Genomic DNA, 15,422 nt, shown 5'->3' on the forward strand with positions numbered 1-15,422 from the left:
AAGCAGCCATGCTAAGATGTTATTGTCATAATATAACACAGCTTTGAAATGGAGTGCTATAATAATAATAATAATAATAATAATAATAATAATAAAATTATATTGTAATATTTTTGGGATTAATTTGAATAATACAAAGCGCTTTTGCCTTTATATTCCCCCATGTTAAAAAAATTTACTAGATATGAAAATTTAATTTCTGTTGACCACTAGATGGCAGTCGAGGCAAACCAGAAGCACTAAAAAGTTTCCCTGATAAGACTGCAAGCAGACTAATGTCTGGCTTCTAAAACTATTTTTAAACTACACTAATTCTTGTATACGTATGCATGCAATCATTTCATTGACACATGTTAACAGAGAAAAGTTATATGCACTTTTTTTAAAGCAACCATGTGGACTTCATAAAAACAAAAAGTAAAAAAAAACTATGAAATTGTTAGGACAGGTTCTTGTTAGTAGTTTATATTACACTTTCCAGTTTAAAAAAAAATCATATTGTCTGACATTCTTTCAGATTACAGTTTATTGTATGTTCAGTTATTGTGGTTTTGCATATTCATTAAATATGTAGAAATCAATCACAAACATTGGTCTTTCTAAAAATGGTTTATGGTGCCATCTTGGATCTAAACTGTACATTGTACTAATACCATATAGATCTGTACATTTAATTACCCATGCACACATCTCAGCCTCTTTTCTAGCCTATTCATTACTTCATTAATGTTTTAACAGAGTTATGTTGTCTAGTGCAAGCAGTGTATCTATTCCAAATAATGGTCATCTGCCAACATTATGGAAGTACAGATTAGCACATAGACACAGAAGAATAATGCAACCTATGGAATAATAAATAAGACCACGGAACTTGGGATCCAGATCTCCTTGCCGATACCAGAATATCTGCAAAAAACAGAGAAGCATTAAATATGTATTATATAGTCTTAATAAAACTAAGACAGTACATGCAGCTCCGATTATTGAAGCCGATGGGTTACTAATGTTTGAATAGTGATTTATTTATCATAAAGCACTGGCATGAGCTGCCCCATGGTGGCCAACTTATTTTATTAAGTACAATGTGAAAAAGGTATAGAACAGCAGGTAGGTAAACTTTGAATTTTTAAGCAGAATTTTAAAATACTAAAATTTTGTTGAACTTTGGCGAGTTGGCAAATGGAAATTACTAGATCAACGAACAGATGTTATTCCATGTTCAGGGTTCCCACACCTTAGTTAAAGGAACAGTATGTAGGATTGTGGCCAAAACTGGTACTGCAACCACAAAACTTGTGGCTAAAACTGGTACTGCAATCACACAACTGGTTGCCAATACACAACATGACAACATAAACATCAGTTGAGGGTTGCAACTCCACTTTTTAAATGACAATATCCTGGCCAGACCACTGTTTTCAGTGATATACGTATTTGAAATAAAAATAATTTCTTAATGTCTAGTGACATATCAGGGCCATTTTATGATAAATTGATATTAATTTCTTACATACTGTTCCTTTAACTTCAAATTCATGGACCTTTCAAGGACTTTCCAGGTCCAATAACCTCAAATTCAAGGACTAAATGTGGGGACACATTTCAAGTGAGAGCAAGGTTACATCGTGTTACATTTTAAGATACATTGTTACAGTTCCCTTTCGAGGGAACTCACGCTGCGTCACTGCGGTGACACTTTGGGGACGCCTCCAGGGTTAAGTGCATCTGAATGTGTATATCAAATTCAACGAATGGTGAAGCTTAATGACAAAGACAGGATGACGCAGGAGCCAAGTATATCGCTATCTGAAATATTCCCAAAGTATGGCAAGAGAGACGCAGTGTCTCGTTCCCTTCTCAGGGAACAACAGTTACATACGTAACCCGAGACGTTTTCATGTGTCAAACACAACTATGCAAAAAAGCATTTTGGTATGAACCAACATTCGCTTACAGAAGATATAAGCATTTAAAGCAAAAAGTTTAGTACGTGTGCTTAAACAGTCTAGAATGTTTATGATATTAATACACTACAAAGGGAATAATATGGATTTTTTTTCCAGAAAACTTCTTGCAAAAAATAGATTCAAGCACTTTCAATGGCCTGTATCTATATATGTATATTTTCAAAAACTTCCCAGGGCCATGGATTTTTTCCCCCAGATTCACAAACTTTCAAGGATTTCAAGGACCCGTAGGAACCCTGCATGTTATTGATAAAGTTTAATAGCAACAATTATGCAATGAAAGGGTGCATATTTTAATAATAAATTGTATAAAGCACTAACCAGCACAAGAATAGATGAACAGATCATGATAATGCAGAGCACAAAGAAGATATTTAGTGCGGTGGGAGGAGGTGTGGGGAAAACAAAAGAACTGATGACAGTTAACTGAAAAAGAAAAACACGATATATAGAAATATCAGCAGAATTACACAGGAACTCGGTCACAAAATGAATGAAACAAGTGCGTGCGTGCGTGCGTGGTAGTTTTTCAGCTATATTACTTACCAAGACTAATAAAGATGTGAGTCCACCAACAGTAAGGTTTACAATTTTGTTCTGAAATTAGCAAAACATGGAACATTATGTTTGTTTAAGCATTGAAATTCATATTAAGCATGCTTCTCGTGAACAAAACAAATATGCACCCTGTTTGGGCCATATTCCATTAGAACCAATAAAATTCCCAATAAAACCAATAGAATTTCTGTGATGGTGTCGATTGGTTTTTTAGCAGGGCAAAAAAAAACATGTAAAGTAATTAAACAAATATTATCTATCTCAATTTAAGAATTTTCGGATATTTATACTAGCAAACAAGACAAAAACATTTCTCTTACCCTAACTGTCTCTTCAAACAGCCTGTTGTTTGAACCAAAGATCCGCGTGCGCAAATCATCCATGTTGCTGGTCTTGAGCAGCGGCTGGTCTGTGAGCCCTGCTCCGGCCTTCAGCACTCATAATCATGCCTGCTGTTGATCAGACTTCCAGAAAGAAAACAGTCGTGCCTCTGGCCGTAACAACACTTGCAGGCGTAAAAGGATGAAATTATCACACTTTATCTTCTAAGACAAGGCTTTGTTATGAGAAATGGTCATGAGGTTTATACGTTATGGAAAAAACAAAGGAAACATTGTTTGAAGTGATTATGACAAAATGTTAATGCGCTCTCATTTGTAAGTCGGTTTGGATAAAAGTGCTAAATAAGTTCGATTGGCAAAATGCTGATAACTGTATCATAGAAATAAACAGCGAGGGCGACAGCAGTATGACACGCGAATGGTCAGCCCGAATATTGCACCTCCAATTTAAAGTTCATCAGTGTTATGTTCGATTTTATGGTCCACGGACGTCATGTGCTGTATGGTGTTGCAATCTTACAGAAACATACAGTGTATATACCCTAATCCAAACCACAGGGAAATTTGAAAGTTTGAGGGCTTGACATAAACTACGCTAAGGTCATGTAAACAATCGAAACGGCAAGTATTTAGTATTTAGTGAAAGCCGGCTTACAGATTGACATCAAATATCGCGAGAACAATTCGAGAGCAGACTGCTCCTCATGCTTTGAATCGCTCTCGCGGTATTTTGATGTCATAAGCTGATCGATCTGCGCATCGCCGCTTGAAGTCGAACATACCGTGCCGTCACGTGTTAACTGTTAATTTTCCAAGCTCTGGTCAGGATGCCACAGACAAATTTTAGTCATAATTGCTAGATAATCGACAAGTCCTGTCTGCAATGCATAAGGTTTAGACATTTATGGGATTGTAGCCGAAGAACCACTGCACTATATCACAATGTGTAATAGAAAAAAAAAATAGTATGATTTGAGAGCTGGATTTGCATTTCTGAACCATCATTTGCTCCTTGGAAACAGTCTTTAAAAATACATGCTGAGGTCAGCGGTATTCAAATTTTAAGAGGTCCAGTTAGCGTCCTAGATTGAACGAGTCATACATCCATAGAAGATGGCGCCATATTTCGGCACATAGCATTTACTGCATAATCTGTGATAGCATTTCCGTGGATGCTGTGCATTAATAAGAATGTATTTATTTTTATTAAATCACACACTGCCCTTGTAATTTTAAATAAATCCTTTATTTTACCATATATTTAAAAACAAATATTAGAATTGATTTAATTGGGTTTAGCATACTTATACAATCTCACTTAAAATACATTTCCTTACACATAAAAAATGCATAGACTTATTAGTGTCAAACAGTACATTATAAATATCATTAGATATCTGTTATTGTAGTTATGGACAGGTCTACATAGTAAAGATGTTTTACATATGATTGCGAAGAAATTGTATTAATAAAAATAATCTGTCAGGTCGGTTGCCAAACTTCTCTTTGAGATAACAGTTCAAGCTCAAGCTGTGACTGTATGTCATATTTCATGATTCAACATTAACAAAAGAATATTATAAATATTTACAAAGTAATGATATAGCCACTAAAAATGAACAGCAACATTGAGGTCTGGATTGAATGCAGCTTGAAAAAGGCTTGAACAGCACCTTCATATAGTGAAATAAAACAGTAACATGCACGTACTGCATTATTACAGTTTTTTAATTAAAGCATTTTAATTTTCTATATAAATATTTTTGGAAAGACTGATGAGGGTTGAGAAACAAATTCAAGATAAAGGCAATCTGACCTACGGTAGTACTACTCGAACCAAGAACACAAAAATGTTTTTTTATTGGCAAGAACCAGGCACTTCCGGCTAATTTGATATATTTTATAAAATAAATGATAACCATTGAAAAAAGCAAAATCACAAATTTCACATTTTGGCCTTCAGTGGCACCATATTGAGAGAATTCACAAAGTTTTCCAGAGTGGACAGATATTCCTGAGGGTGGGTACGTAGATGACCCGCATGAACAGACTTCTCCCATTTCTTGCTCTCCACGGTCATGCCCCGACTCCTCCATAACTTCACCATCTCCTCCACACTCTTGTAATCACACAGCACATCATTTTCAGAGAAGAAGAACAGAGCAGGAGACGTCACAGGAGTGTTCCAGAACATACTGATCCCTACGTTGAAATATTTGACTGTCTGGTGTTTAAAGACATGGAAGTACAGAAGGCTAGCCCTCTTCACGAGACCTTCCATCCGGGGGAACATGGTCTTACCGAGACCTGAGGAACAAACAAACCACCCGAAATGATCAGATAACAACAACAAGATTTTAGTTAGTAGTAGACACTGTTATTCAAAACAGCTGTTATTCATAACATGTAGGTTGACAATTAACAGTATGAACACATGAGGGTGCTATAATGCATAAACAGGAAAATCAGCAGGTCATGTTGCCCATTGGCATGGTTAAAAGCAATGATTTCTGAGAGCTCATAAAATACTTTACATTCAGCTGAATGATCAAATTCCTGTAAGGGTCACAAAAACAAATTGCATTGGATCATGTGTTGGATTAAAAGGGGACATATCATTAAAATCTGACTTTTTCCATGTTTAAATGCTATAATTGGGTCCCCAGTGCTTCTATCAACTTAGAAAATGCGAAAAAGAACAACCCTGTAACTTAGTTTTGGTAAACCATTCTCTGCAAGCATGTGAAAAATAGGTCATTGAAATTTAGCTCCCCTTGTGATGCCAGAAGGGGTAATACCGCCCCTTAATCTCCACTATCCAACCACGGCACTGCTATTTAGTGCAGAGATCAGCTCATTTGCATTTTAAAGGACACACCCAAAACAGCACATTTTTACTCACACCTACAAAGGGGCAATTTTAACATTGCTATAATAAATGGTCTATATGTTCAAGGATAAAAAAACTGTAAAAACTCTATGGGGCAGTTTCCCGGACAGGGACTAGACTAGTCCTAGACTTAAACACTTTTAAAAGCTCTCCAAACTGAAAACAACTTGCACTTACATATCTTAAAATACATCAGTGCCCTTTGTTTTACCTCAAAATGCACACAGGTAATGTTTTTAGTAAAGCATGTTTGTTAAAACTAGTTATATTTCCTAATTAAACTACGGCCAAGTCCTGGCTTAAGCTAATCCCTGTCCGCGAAACCACCCCTTTATGTTTTGATCATCATTCTGAATCTGATCTCTAACAAAAGTCCTTTACATAATAATTATGTGTATATAAATATGCACACATGCATGTATAATTTTATATATATATATATATATATATATATATATATATATATATATATATATATATATATATATATATATATATATATATATATATATATATATATATATATTTATTTATTAAGTATTTATTGGGGCTGTCAATCAATTGAAATTTAATTTTATTAAAATTGAAATTTAATTACATACTCTGTGATTAATTAATCTAAATGAATCGCATACATCATTTTTGCTGTGAAAGTAATACATTTTTAAATTTTAATGAATCAAGGAATAATCAGCATTAGTGACATTAAAATTCAAAAACTATTTTATTATTACTTTCCTATTTGAAAAATATTATCAATATTATTTTTACCTTTAGTATTACGGGACATGCTAGGTCGTACCTCCGGATTAACGTTAACTCCTGGATGCTTTGTGTTGATGTGGTACTTTAGAGTGGACATACTCCGTTGATATGCAAATTCCTTGCTGCAGACATTGCAGACGACTTTATTTTTATCATCACTTTTATCAGGCCGTTTTTGTAAGTAAATGTTCCAATCAATGATCCAGCCACCGCCAGCACGTTCTTGTCCACCCTCCTTTATTTGACAGTTGAATGGTGGCTAGAACGTTTCCATATTCAAAGGTCAATACAGAATGGATTAATCTGCGTTTTTTTTTTTTAATGCGTTATTTTTTCTCAGATTAATTATTTGAAATGAACGCGTTATTTTGACAGCCCTAGTATTTATTTTTATATATAATATAAATTATACATAAATATGCACATGTATACATTTCTAAAATATATAGATGCATGTGTGTGCATTTATTTATACAAAGTTATTATACACAGTTCACACACATATGTAAACAAAAACTTCTATTCTGCTATAGATTAATCGCGATTAATCGTTATGCTTCTCTATTTGGTATTTTTGAAAAAAACTACCCATATTTGAAAAGTAATAAAAGAGAAGAAATAAAGATAGGATAAAACTTTTTAGTTTAAAAGCAGAGGGTCTGTTGTTCTTTCATTTGATACATTGTATGTTTATATATTTAAAGAAGAAATTTGTCTGGAAGGCAATAAACTTTTGAGGAATTATAAAAAATTCTGAAGCTGGCTGGCAACTTTAAAAAATAAATCCTGGTAGGAAAATAATTCAATAACAGCCTTGCTTTTTTCAGCTTTAGAATGGCATTGGATAGTGCCCCATTTTTAAAGCTCAAAATACATCAATACAGTTAAAGTATCAAATGTCTTCTGAGCTTAAGTAATGGGTCTTTATAGGGAAACATTTATGTTTCAAAGTTTTTGATGGATGTAACCAATCGGCAAACAATCGGAAGGCAGAAACGTTCAGCGGCAACCAATCAGAAAGCATTCAGAGAATGCATTCGAGCATCATAGCGTCCACTACACCTTTTCTAGAGCGTTGTTGGCAGGGCAGCCAGAGCTTTTGTTGACGCTCTCGCCGGTGGTGTGAATGCACAGTAAGACTTTTGCACAGTACTGCATGTACTTACTGAGCTTCATAAATGGGCACTACCCGCTGCCATTATAAAGCTGAAAAGAGCCAGGATGTTGTTTAATATAACTGCAACTGTGTTTGACTGAAATAAGAAAGTCATGTACTTCTAAAATATCTTAAGGCTAAGTAAAATATAGGCTAATGTTTAATTTTGTGTAACCTACTCCTTTAAAAGGAAGTACAATGTGACAACTTAATTTATGTGTTGTTTTTCATTTCTGCAACTTCCTTCTGGCTCTGAACTTTTATTTCAAAGGCATGACACGTCACTCGAGTAACCACAATTTGAAGTTTAGGATGGGAATGTATGCTGTTGTTATTCATAAACCTGAAAAACGTGATGCTTAATCAAGTAACCTATAATTATTGACAGTGAACACAATACAGCTTGGCTGTATGTTGCTTATACCACAGTAGATGATTGCTCGGCACTTAACAGGCAAAGGGGTTCACATAACCCTGGTTCTTAATTTTACGTTTTGCCTTGGGCATCAGTAAATATTTGTATCTTTTTGTTATTGCTGTGTTTAAACCTCTGAATTGTCCTCAGTGTGAAAAAAATGAATCTCTACACATATAGTCAATGATGCAAAGGGGTCAAAAATGCTGGAAACATGCAGGATCTAAAGAATTTTGAGTAGACAGTTTAATGGCTAAGATCAAATAAAAGATTTTTTGTCATGTAGTAACAATGCAACCTGAAATTTTTGAAATAATAAATATACAATACAAGACACAATCTCTCTACATACCGATAGCCATGTGATCCAATGAACCCATGACCAAGCTGTCGTAGATGTGACCCCTGATCCTGTTTGTCAGCTCTTGGCAGCGCTGAGTGTCTTTAGCCACTTGAACGAGCACCTGACTGAACGTGTATCCCCCTATGGAGAAGGCATGGACCAGCAGGGGGCGCTGAGAAAAGCGTTCACTCTCTAATAATTCAAGCACATGGGCACCGTATTCCAGCCCCCAACGAGGCCATAAGAACTGGCTCACCTCACTTTCCACAACAAGTACATCAAAGCCGGTTCGGATGTAAATGTCACAGTACTTGGCGATGGCCTGCGGTCTTGAGCCTAGCCATGGCAACAACAGCAACAACGGTTTTGGCTGAGGAGGTGAAACAGCAGAGGCTGGAGTCGGAGCTACGTCATTTACAAGAAAGGTGATGTGCTTACTGATCTTCTGAGCGGACACCCCTACCATCATTCCCGCTCTGGAAAGCATGGCATCAGGAGAGCAGGTGAGCTGATAAAGAGACCACAGATAGAAAATACAAGTTTATTGTTGTTATCAGTGCAGCTGACTTATATATACCATACCTTACACATCCATTGGCACACAAGAAAGCCTAAAATGAATACAGCCTCTTGTCGAAGATAGTTTACCTTGTCATGTGTTTGCAGAATGTATGTGATTGTCAATGCATTGTCAATTCTTGATTCAATTTGGAGAGATACAGATTACAATTTCTCTGCTAATGGGCAGTTATAGCAAAGCGGCTTTAAGGCAAACCTGCAAGGTTAGCATAAAAACCCATAATGCTGCCGGGTTTTTTTATGTTAGACAATGGAGAAGATTTTGAATAAACTGATTTAATGAATTTTTTTTGCTAGTGCTGCACAATTAATCGCATCGCAATCGCAATGTCAGCCTGTGCAATTATATGACAGCAAAATGTTGCAATTATATTAAATAAATAAATGTGAGGACTTGTTAACACAAACTTTCTGATAACAGTTTGATGATTTTCCTTGTTGCTTAAAAAAGAAGGAAAAACGAACAAAAAAGGAAGTGCACCATGTGGCATGCACGTGTGTGGTGTACGTCGTCACTTATTGACAGTGATCTGGTAGCAAAAAAAAAACTATGTCTGTTGTATGGCGGTACTGACACTGAGCAGTTGCTACATCACGTGGCAATACGAAAACATTTCTAGTTTTACAAATACACATTTTAGCTAAACTGTGTGTGGATTTTCCTTAAAACCCATCATGTTGACTCATGATACCATTTAGTATAATCGCAATCGCACATCGCAATATTAGCAGCAATAACCGCAATGGGAAAAATTACCCTAATCGTGCAGCCCTAATATTCAACATGTTTTACACTAAACAATACTTAAAAATATCGGTTTTCCTGTCATTAAAATGCTATATTTATAAGAGGAGGCATCAGATAGGACTCATTTATTGCATTACCCCCAGTCTTATACAAAGACATTGTCTAATATTATCTTATATTGTATAATATCAATGTTTTATTTCAAGGTTTCTCAGGTTTCTCGAATTAAACCATATTTTTAATTGTAATGACTATAACTGTCACATATGGCTATGATACTGATATAATGAATTAACTTAGTATATACAAATATTTTTTCCTAAAATTTTACATACATGTGTGTGTATTTATATACATAATTATTATACACAACACACACATATATGATGTAAACAAAACCTTTATTCTGCAAATGATTCATTGCGATTAGTTAGTTATGCAGCCCCATACAAACCAATTTTTTTCACATTTAAGGGGAAATTTTATATTACAGCAATGTGTCTATGACTGGATTTGGGTTATTTGACATGGAAATATTTATAATATAAAGCTAAAATAAAAAGCTTCAGTGCATGTTATACTATAAACATTTATAGAAACGTGGTATTTGGTGAGCAATATAGAGACAATAATAAGGAATATAAATGTGTCCAAGAAAAATGTTCTCATCCTCCGCAACAATTTTCAATCATTGTTTAAGCTCTCAAGAAACTAACATTTTCAAAAAAAAAATGTTGGAAGGGACATAATTGACTGTGACACTCAAGATGGCTACCAGGTAAACAGTTCTTATTTTTTCTCTCCAGATAAAAGTTGAAATTTTGTTTGTCAGAGTACCTAGACAACTTTTAAGTTCTCATTACCGAAACATGAGTTTGTAAATGCATATATTTAACGTAATATCATGTTGCAGTAATTATATTTTTTGATAATGATAATCTAAAAAAATTTAATAATTTATAAGAAATATTTTTTATATTCTCTAAAAATAATGGTTATAGTAAGTTCAGACCTTAAAATAAATTGGCTTCAAGTGCTTTTTAAAAAAAAATCTGATGCTGGACACATTCTAAGTCTGGATTTCGTCAGAATCACCCATAAATAATATTTGTATTTCTAATAACTTATGACTTGAATTATGACTGGGACAATGATACAATGCTTCATTATAAATAATCAAAAAAAATGATACATTTTATTCTGAAGTATTCTTGCTATGGCTTCCAGATTACATTACATTTTAGTGACTAATATCACTGCTAGGTATATCTAATAAAGCTGTTTGTAAATAACAGATTAAAATTTTATCTTAAATTGTGGAAAGAAAGTGAATAACATGACTGTCTTGTGGTAACTTGGACAAATGATGCCTAATACATTTTTTTAAAGCAGTGGTGCAAATGCCATCATAAAAGGGTGAAATATCTTGGATCCTCTCCTAATGTAATAAAGGCCCAGATTTAATTTAGGATTTTCATATTTCACCTGAAAGGCAGGTATTTGAAGTGATTTTGGACCAGTATTGTGTTTAAACCATACTGTAATAATTATGTATGCTCAAAATGATAAATGTCAACATGACCGTGACAGTCGCATGTGCATTATAAAGCAGTCAAAACATCACTGCAATGTTATTGCTTCAAAATGTCCAAACAAAGGGCATGCTGGCACACATACAGTAAATATCACACATAAAGTACTTTCACATTCTTTTGTTTTAAAGGTGTGAATATGTCATGCATGCATATCACTTCTAAAGGACACGTGATCCTTTCTAAAACCAATGATGAGAAGCTAACAGCTCAGGAAAGATCTGAATGTAGTTAATCTAAGGTATAAATGCGTGCTCAAAGATCAAGGTCATGCTAAAGTCAAGTAAAACATGCCACTCATGTTAAAAGATACAATAACACCCCAGTACAAAAAATATTTAATAATATGAATTTAATGAATATTCCCATCACATAACTCGGACGACGCTGTACGTTGCTAGAAAAAATTAATATATGTTTATTAAAAACTGCTAACACAGTTAGCAGCAAGCTCTTACACAAACTAGCATTTAAATGGCAAAATACCAGTAAAGAAAAGTATCTGGAAGATATTCTTGGTTTTTAACTTTATCCCCACAATATACATTTAGTTTTTTTGAGCAGTCTGTGGACGTTTCAGCTCGTTAGCATGACTAACTTAGCTGTCAGCTGTCAAGTTACATTAACAGACAAATCCCGCATTTTTAGCACTTATTAAAAGTTGTCCCTGAAATCTGCTTTTTCATTAAAGTTTCTATAAGTTTTCACGTTTTAAAATTATGCAAAGCACACACCGCTGTTCTTACCTGCTGCTGCATTAAATAGCAAAAGGAGACAGATGCTGCTGCCGTGAACGCATGCGCAATCTCACTGAGAACTTGGCGGAGACGCGCTGCGCGTGAAACAGATGCAGGCGCGTTCATGCTGGAAAACAAAGTGCTCCCCATTGTATTATAGTGAGAGGAGAGAATCAACACAAAGCCGTAAGATTTGGTGTAGAAGGAGGTCACGGAGCATTTATATCCGATTCTACATCTGGTGTGTTATGTAATGTGTCTGGACGAGTTTGATTTCATCAATCGGGTACAGATCATGCTGTAAAGGTCACATCTGCTCATATTTCATGATTTCAGGACAAATGTGATACGTACTGCAAATAATCTTTATCAACAGCAGATGGCGTATTACAGGAGTCATGGAGGACCAGTAAAATCTATGCACCATACGGTACATAGGGATCTTGACTAATATGACTAATGATTATGACTAATCATTCCTGTCTGAAGCATACATCATTTGCTCTAATGCAGTGGTTCCCAAACTTTTTCAGCGTGTGGCCCCCCTTGTGTACAGTGCAGTTTTTTGCGGCCCCCGAAAGAAAAATTTATGACAAAAACAGTTTTAAAATGTAATATTTTAATTAAACAAAACATATAAAATTATACCTAGTAGTGCTGTTGGTTAGTTGGCTTATTATTTTTTAGGTTTAATTACACAGAATTCATAATAAATGAATGTATTTTATAAAATGTCATAAAACCATCTAGCGCACTGCAAAAAATGACTTTCTTACTTAGTATTTTTGTCTTGTTTTCAGTAGAAATATCTAAAAATTCTTAAATTAAGATGCTTTATCTTGATGAGCAAAATGACCTAAGTAAATAAGTCTACTTTTAAGACAAATAATATACAATTTAAGTGAAATTGTCCCCAAAACAAGCAAAATTATCTGCCAATGGGGTGAGAAAAAAAATTGTGAAATAAGATTTATTTTTTATTAAACACTTTATTCAATAACAATTTTATCACCCCATTGGCAGACAACCCTGCCCGTTCCAAGCACGAATTCACTCAAATTGTATATTTTTTGTCTAAAAACTAGTATTATTTTCCTAGGTCATTTTGCTCATTAAGAAAATACATCTTGATTTAAGAATTTTTAGATATTTCTACTGAAAACAAGACAAAAATACTAAGTAAGAAAGTCATTTTTTGCAGTGCGGTCCGTGAAAACCACTGCTCTAATGCAGTGGTTCTCAAACTTTTTCAGTGTGCGGCCCCCTTTGTGTACGGTGCATTCCTTCGCGGCCCCCCCAAAGAAAATTTATGACAAAAACAGTTCTAAAACTTCACATTTTAATTCAACAAAACATTAAATTATACAAAGTAGTGCTGGCTTTTTTTTAGGTTTAATTTCACAGAATTCATGATAAATTAATGTATTTTGTCATAAAACTGGGGCCCCCTTGGCACCATCTCGCAGCCCCCCTGCGCGTTTACATGACCCCACATGTTATCAGTTTATTAAGCATAATCGGCGTAAGACTGTGCATGTAAACGCACTCAATGACTTATTTGAGTTGTCTGTATTGAAATGTCAGTTTGACGTCATTTGATTTCAACTCACGTAAAGTAGAGGCCTTCACAGGTCCACTTAAATCTGAAAAACCTGAGGTCCGACCCGACAGGGTTTGGGTCTAAAAGTGTGCCTTGGACACTGGTCAGGTATAATATTAGTGGTCTCAGATGGACCCGAGAAGACCCAAACTATCTTGCGCAACATGATCTCACAAATTTCCGTGGTATAGTCATGTAATATTTTGCTCAATTATCCATGTCATTGTCACGGATCTCCGCATTTTTCCGTGTCCGTACCACAGACTTTCTTTTCTGTGTCAGTTTCACGTATTGGTTACTAAATTGTTTTTCCTAATCCCAATTCAAAGGCTGGATTTTAGCTGCGTTAAATATAGACACATGTGAGAAATGTTTATGTAAAGAAAGTAATACATTGTAGGAAATTTAGAGAAATAATCATCTGGAAGTTGATGGGCATTAATGAAGTTTCTGCTCTTATCAGGAGAATTTAAGAGAAGCCATGACTTCACACAATTTAGTATAGTAAGGGGCAGTATGCCTTTCTCCAATTGCATCACAATCACACACGCATACTTGTGTAAACTACTGTTTTATTACAGTGTGCGTTCACACTTGTTGGTGCTGTCTTGTTTGCAAAAGTCAGCATTGCTGGTTCCACCCCAGCCAGTCCTCTTCTCATCAGCACTGATGCATATGATTGGTCGAGCCTTAAATGCAGCATGTAGCCTGTGGGGATCTGGCTATTGACCATGCTGATGTCATATGTTTAATCAGGTCATCTGGGTCATTGTCCTAAACCAAAAACCTCTTTAGTTCCAGCTCATTTGGTGCCTTCCTGGTTTACTATTAACAACTGCAGTGTGCAATGCTTTAACTGTTTTGCACTTCCGGTGTACAGCATCTCTGTGATGTCAGACTTTAAGTTGAGCCTGTTTTGAGCAAGTTAACATTATTATATAGGCTATATTAATATCATGACATCATTTATAAATAACTTTAAAGCATATAGTAGTAGGGTAATTTTTCTTTGAAGAACTCGGCTGTATAGCATATCATCTCGCCATGACATCATCACGTGTTAGTCAGCTTACTAACCTATACACACATTTATAGTGCATAAACCCCAACCAGTCCTGACACAAGTAGCTTTTTATGGGACTGCCCCAGTTTACATTCTCTCGGGGTCTCTTGTTTTAATAAGGATTGATCTACATCCTGCTCATTCTGTCTGACCACACACATTAGTGAATCTCTTGGGGCCATCCATCCTGAATTCAAGTTTTAAATATGCATTGAGTGTTTATGTTTTATGAAATAGGTGGTTGCACTCATTTACCCATAAGCACAAATACTGTTTAGATGCACAGAGAATTGACAAGAATAATGTACATTTGCAAAGTATTTATTTACATTATTGTTTGCCATGAAATACATACGGTACTTATCTGTGTTTATTTGTCATGTACACTTAGAAAAAATGGTCAAAAACAGTATGTACCCGTGCTGTCATTGGGGCAGTACCCTTTAAAAAAGGTCCTAAAATACTCATTTTCAATATTAAAATATGTTATTACCTTAACTAAGAATTGTTGATACATCCCTCTATCATCTGTGTGCGTGCACGTAAGCGCTGGAGCGCGCTGCGACGCTTCGATAGCATTTAGCTTAGCCCCATTCATTCAATGGTACCATTTAGAGATAAAGTTAGAAGTGACCAAACACATCAACGTTTTTCCTATTTAAGACGAG

At 35.1% G+C, this 15,422-nt stretch overlaps 2 protein-coding genes across 2 annotated transcripts; both read right to left on the reverse strand.

Moving 5' to 3' along the window:
- Positions 1-508: 508 nt before the first annotated feature.
- tmem243a (transmembrane protein 243, mitochondrial a) lies at positions 509-3,499 on the reverse strand. The gene is made up of 4 exons (XM_055174389.2): positions 2,846-3,499; positions 2,514-2,564; positions 2,289-2,393; positions 509-906 (listed from the first exon to the last, which is right to left on the reverse strand). The coding sequence occupies exons 1-4, from the start codon at positions 2,906-2,908 to the stop codon at positions 784-786; spliced, it is 342 nt and encodes a 113-aa protein (XP_055030364.1). The 5' UTR covers positions 2,909-3,499; the 3' UTR covers positions 509-783.
- A 591-nt stretch (positions 3,500-4,090) lies between these two features.
- LOC129419507 (transmembrane protein 53) lies at positions 4,091-12,323 on the reverse strand. Its single transcript, XM_055174638.2, has 3 exons — positions 12,101-12,323; positions 8,445-8,943; positions 4,091-5,173 (listed from the first exon to the last, which is right to left on the reverse strand). Exons 1-3 carry the CDS (start codon positions 12,239-12,241, stop codon positions 4,812-4,814), a joined length of 1,002 nt encoding a protein of 333 aa, XP_055030613.1. The 5' UTR covers positions 12,242-12,323; the 3' UTR covers positions 4,091-4,811.
- Positions 12,324-15,422: the final 3,099 nt, after the last annotated feature.

The sequence above is a fragment of the Misgurnus anguillicaudatus genome, chromosome 15, assembly GCF_027580225.2.
Source record: "Misgurnus anguillicaudatus chromosome 15, ASM2758022v2, whole genome shotgun sequence".
NCBI classification, from domain to species: Eukaryota; Metazoa; Chordata; class Actinopteri; order Cypriniformes; family Cobitidae; genus Misgurnus; species Misgurnus anguillicaudatus.

Excerpts from the sequence above, each read along its gene's own strand:
- LOC129419507 (XM_055174638.2), bottom strand. The coding sequence starts at position 12,241 with ATGGGGAGCACTTTGTTTTCCAGCATGAACGCGCCTGCATCTGTTTCA. Across the intron at positions 8,944-12,100 it reads GCTATTTAATGCAGCAGCAG|CTCACCTGCTCTCCTGATGC; the intron begins GTAAGAACAGCG and ends TCTCTTTATCAG. Across the intron at positions 5,174-8,444 it reads ATTGGATCACATGGCTATCG|GTCTCGGTAAGACCATGTTC; the intron begins GTATGTAGAGAG and ends TTTGTTCCTCAG.
- tmem243a (XM_055174389.2), bottom strand. The coding sequence starts at position 2,908 with ATGGATGATTTGCGCACGCGGATCTTTGGTTCAAACAACAGGCTGTTT. Across the intron at positions 2,565-2,845 it reads TGTTTGAAGAGACAGTTAGG|AACAAAATTGTAAACCTTAC; the intron begins GTAAGAGAAATG and ends TGCTAATTTCAG. Across the intron at positions 2,394-2,513 it reads TCACATCTTTATTAGTCTTG|TTAACTGTCATCAGTTCTTT; the intron begins GTAAGTAATATA and ends TTTCTTTTTCAG.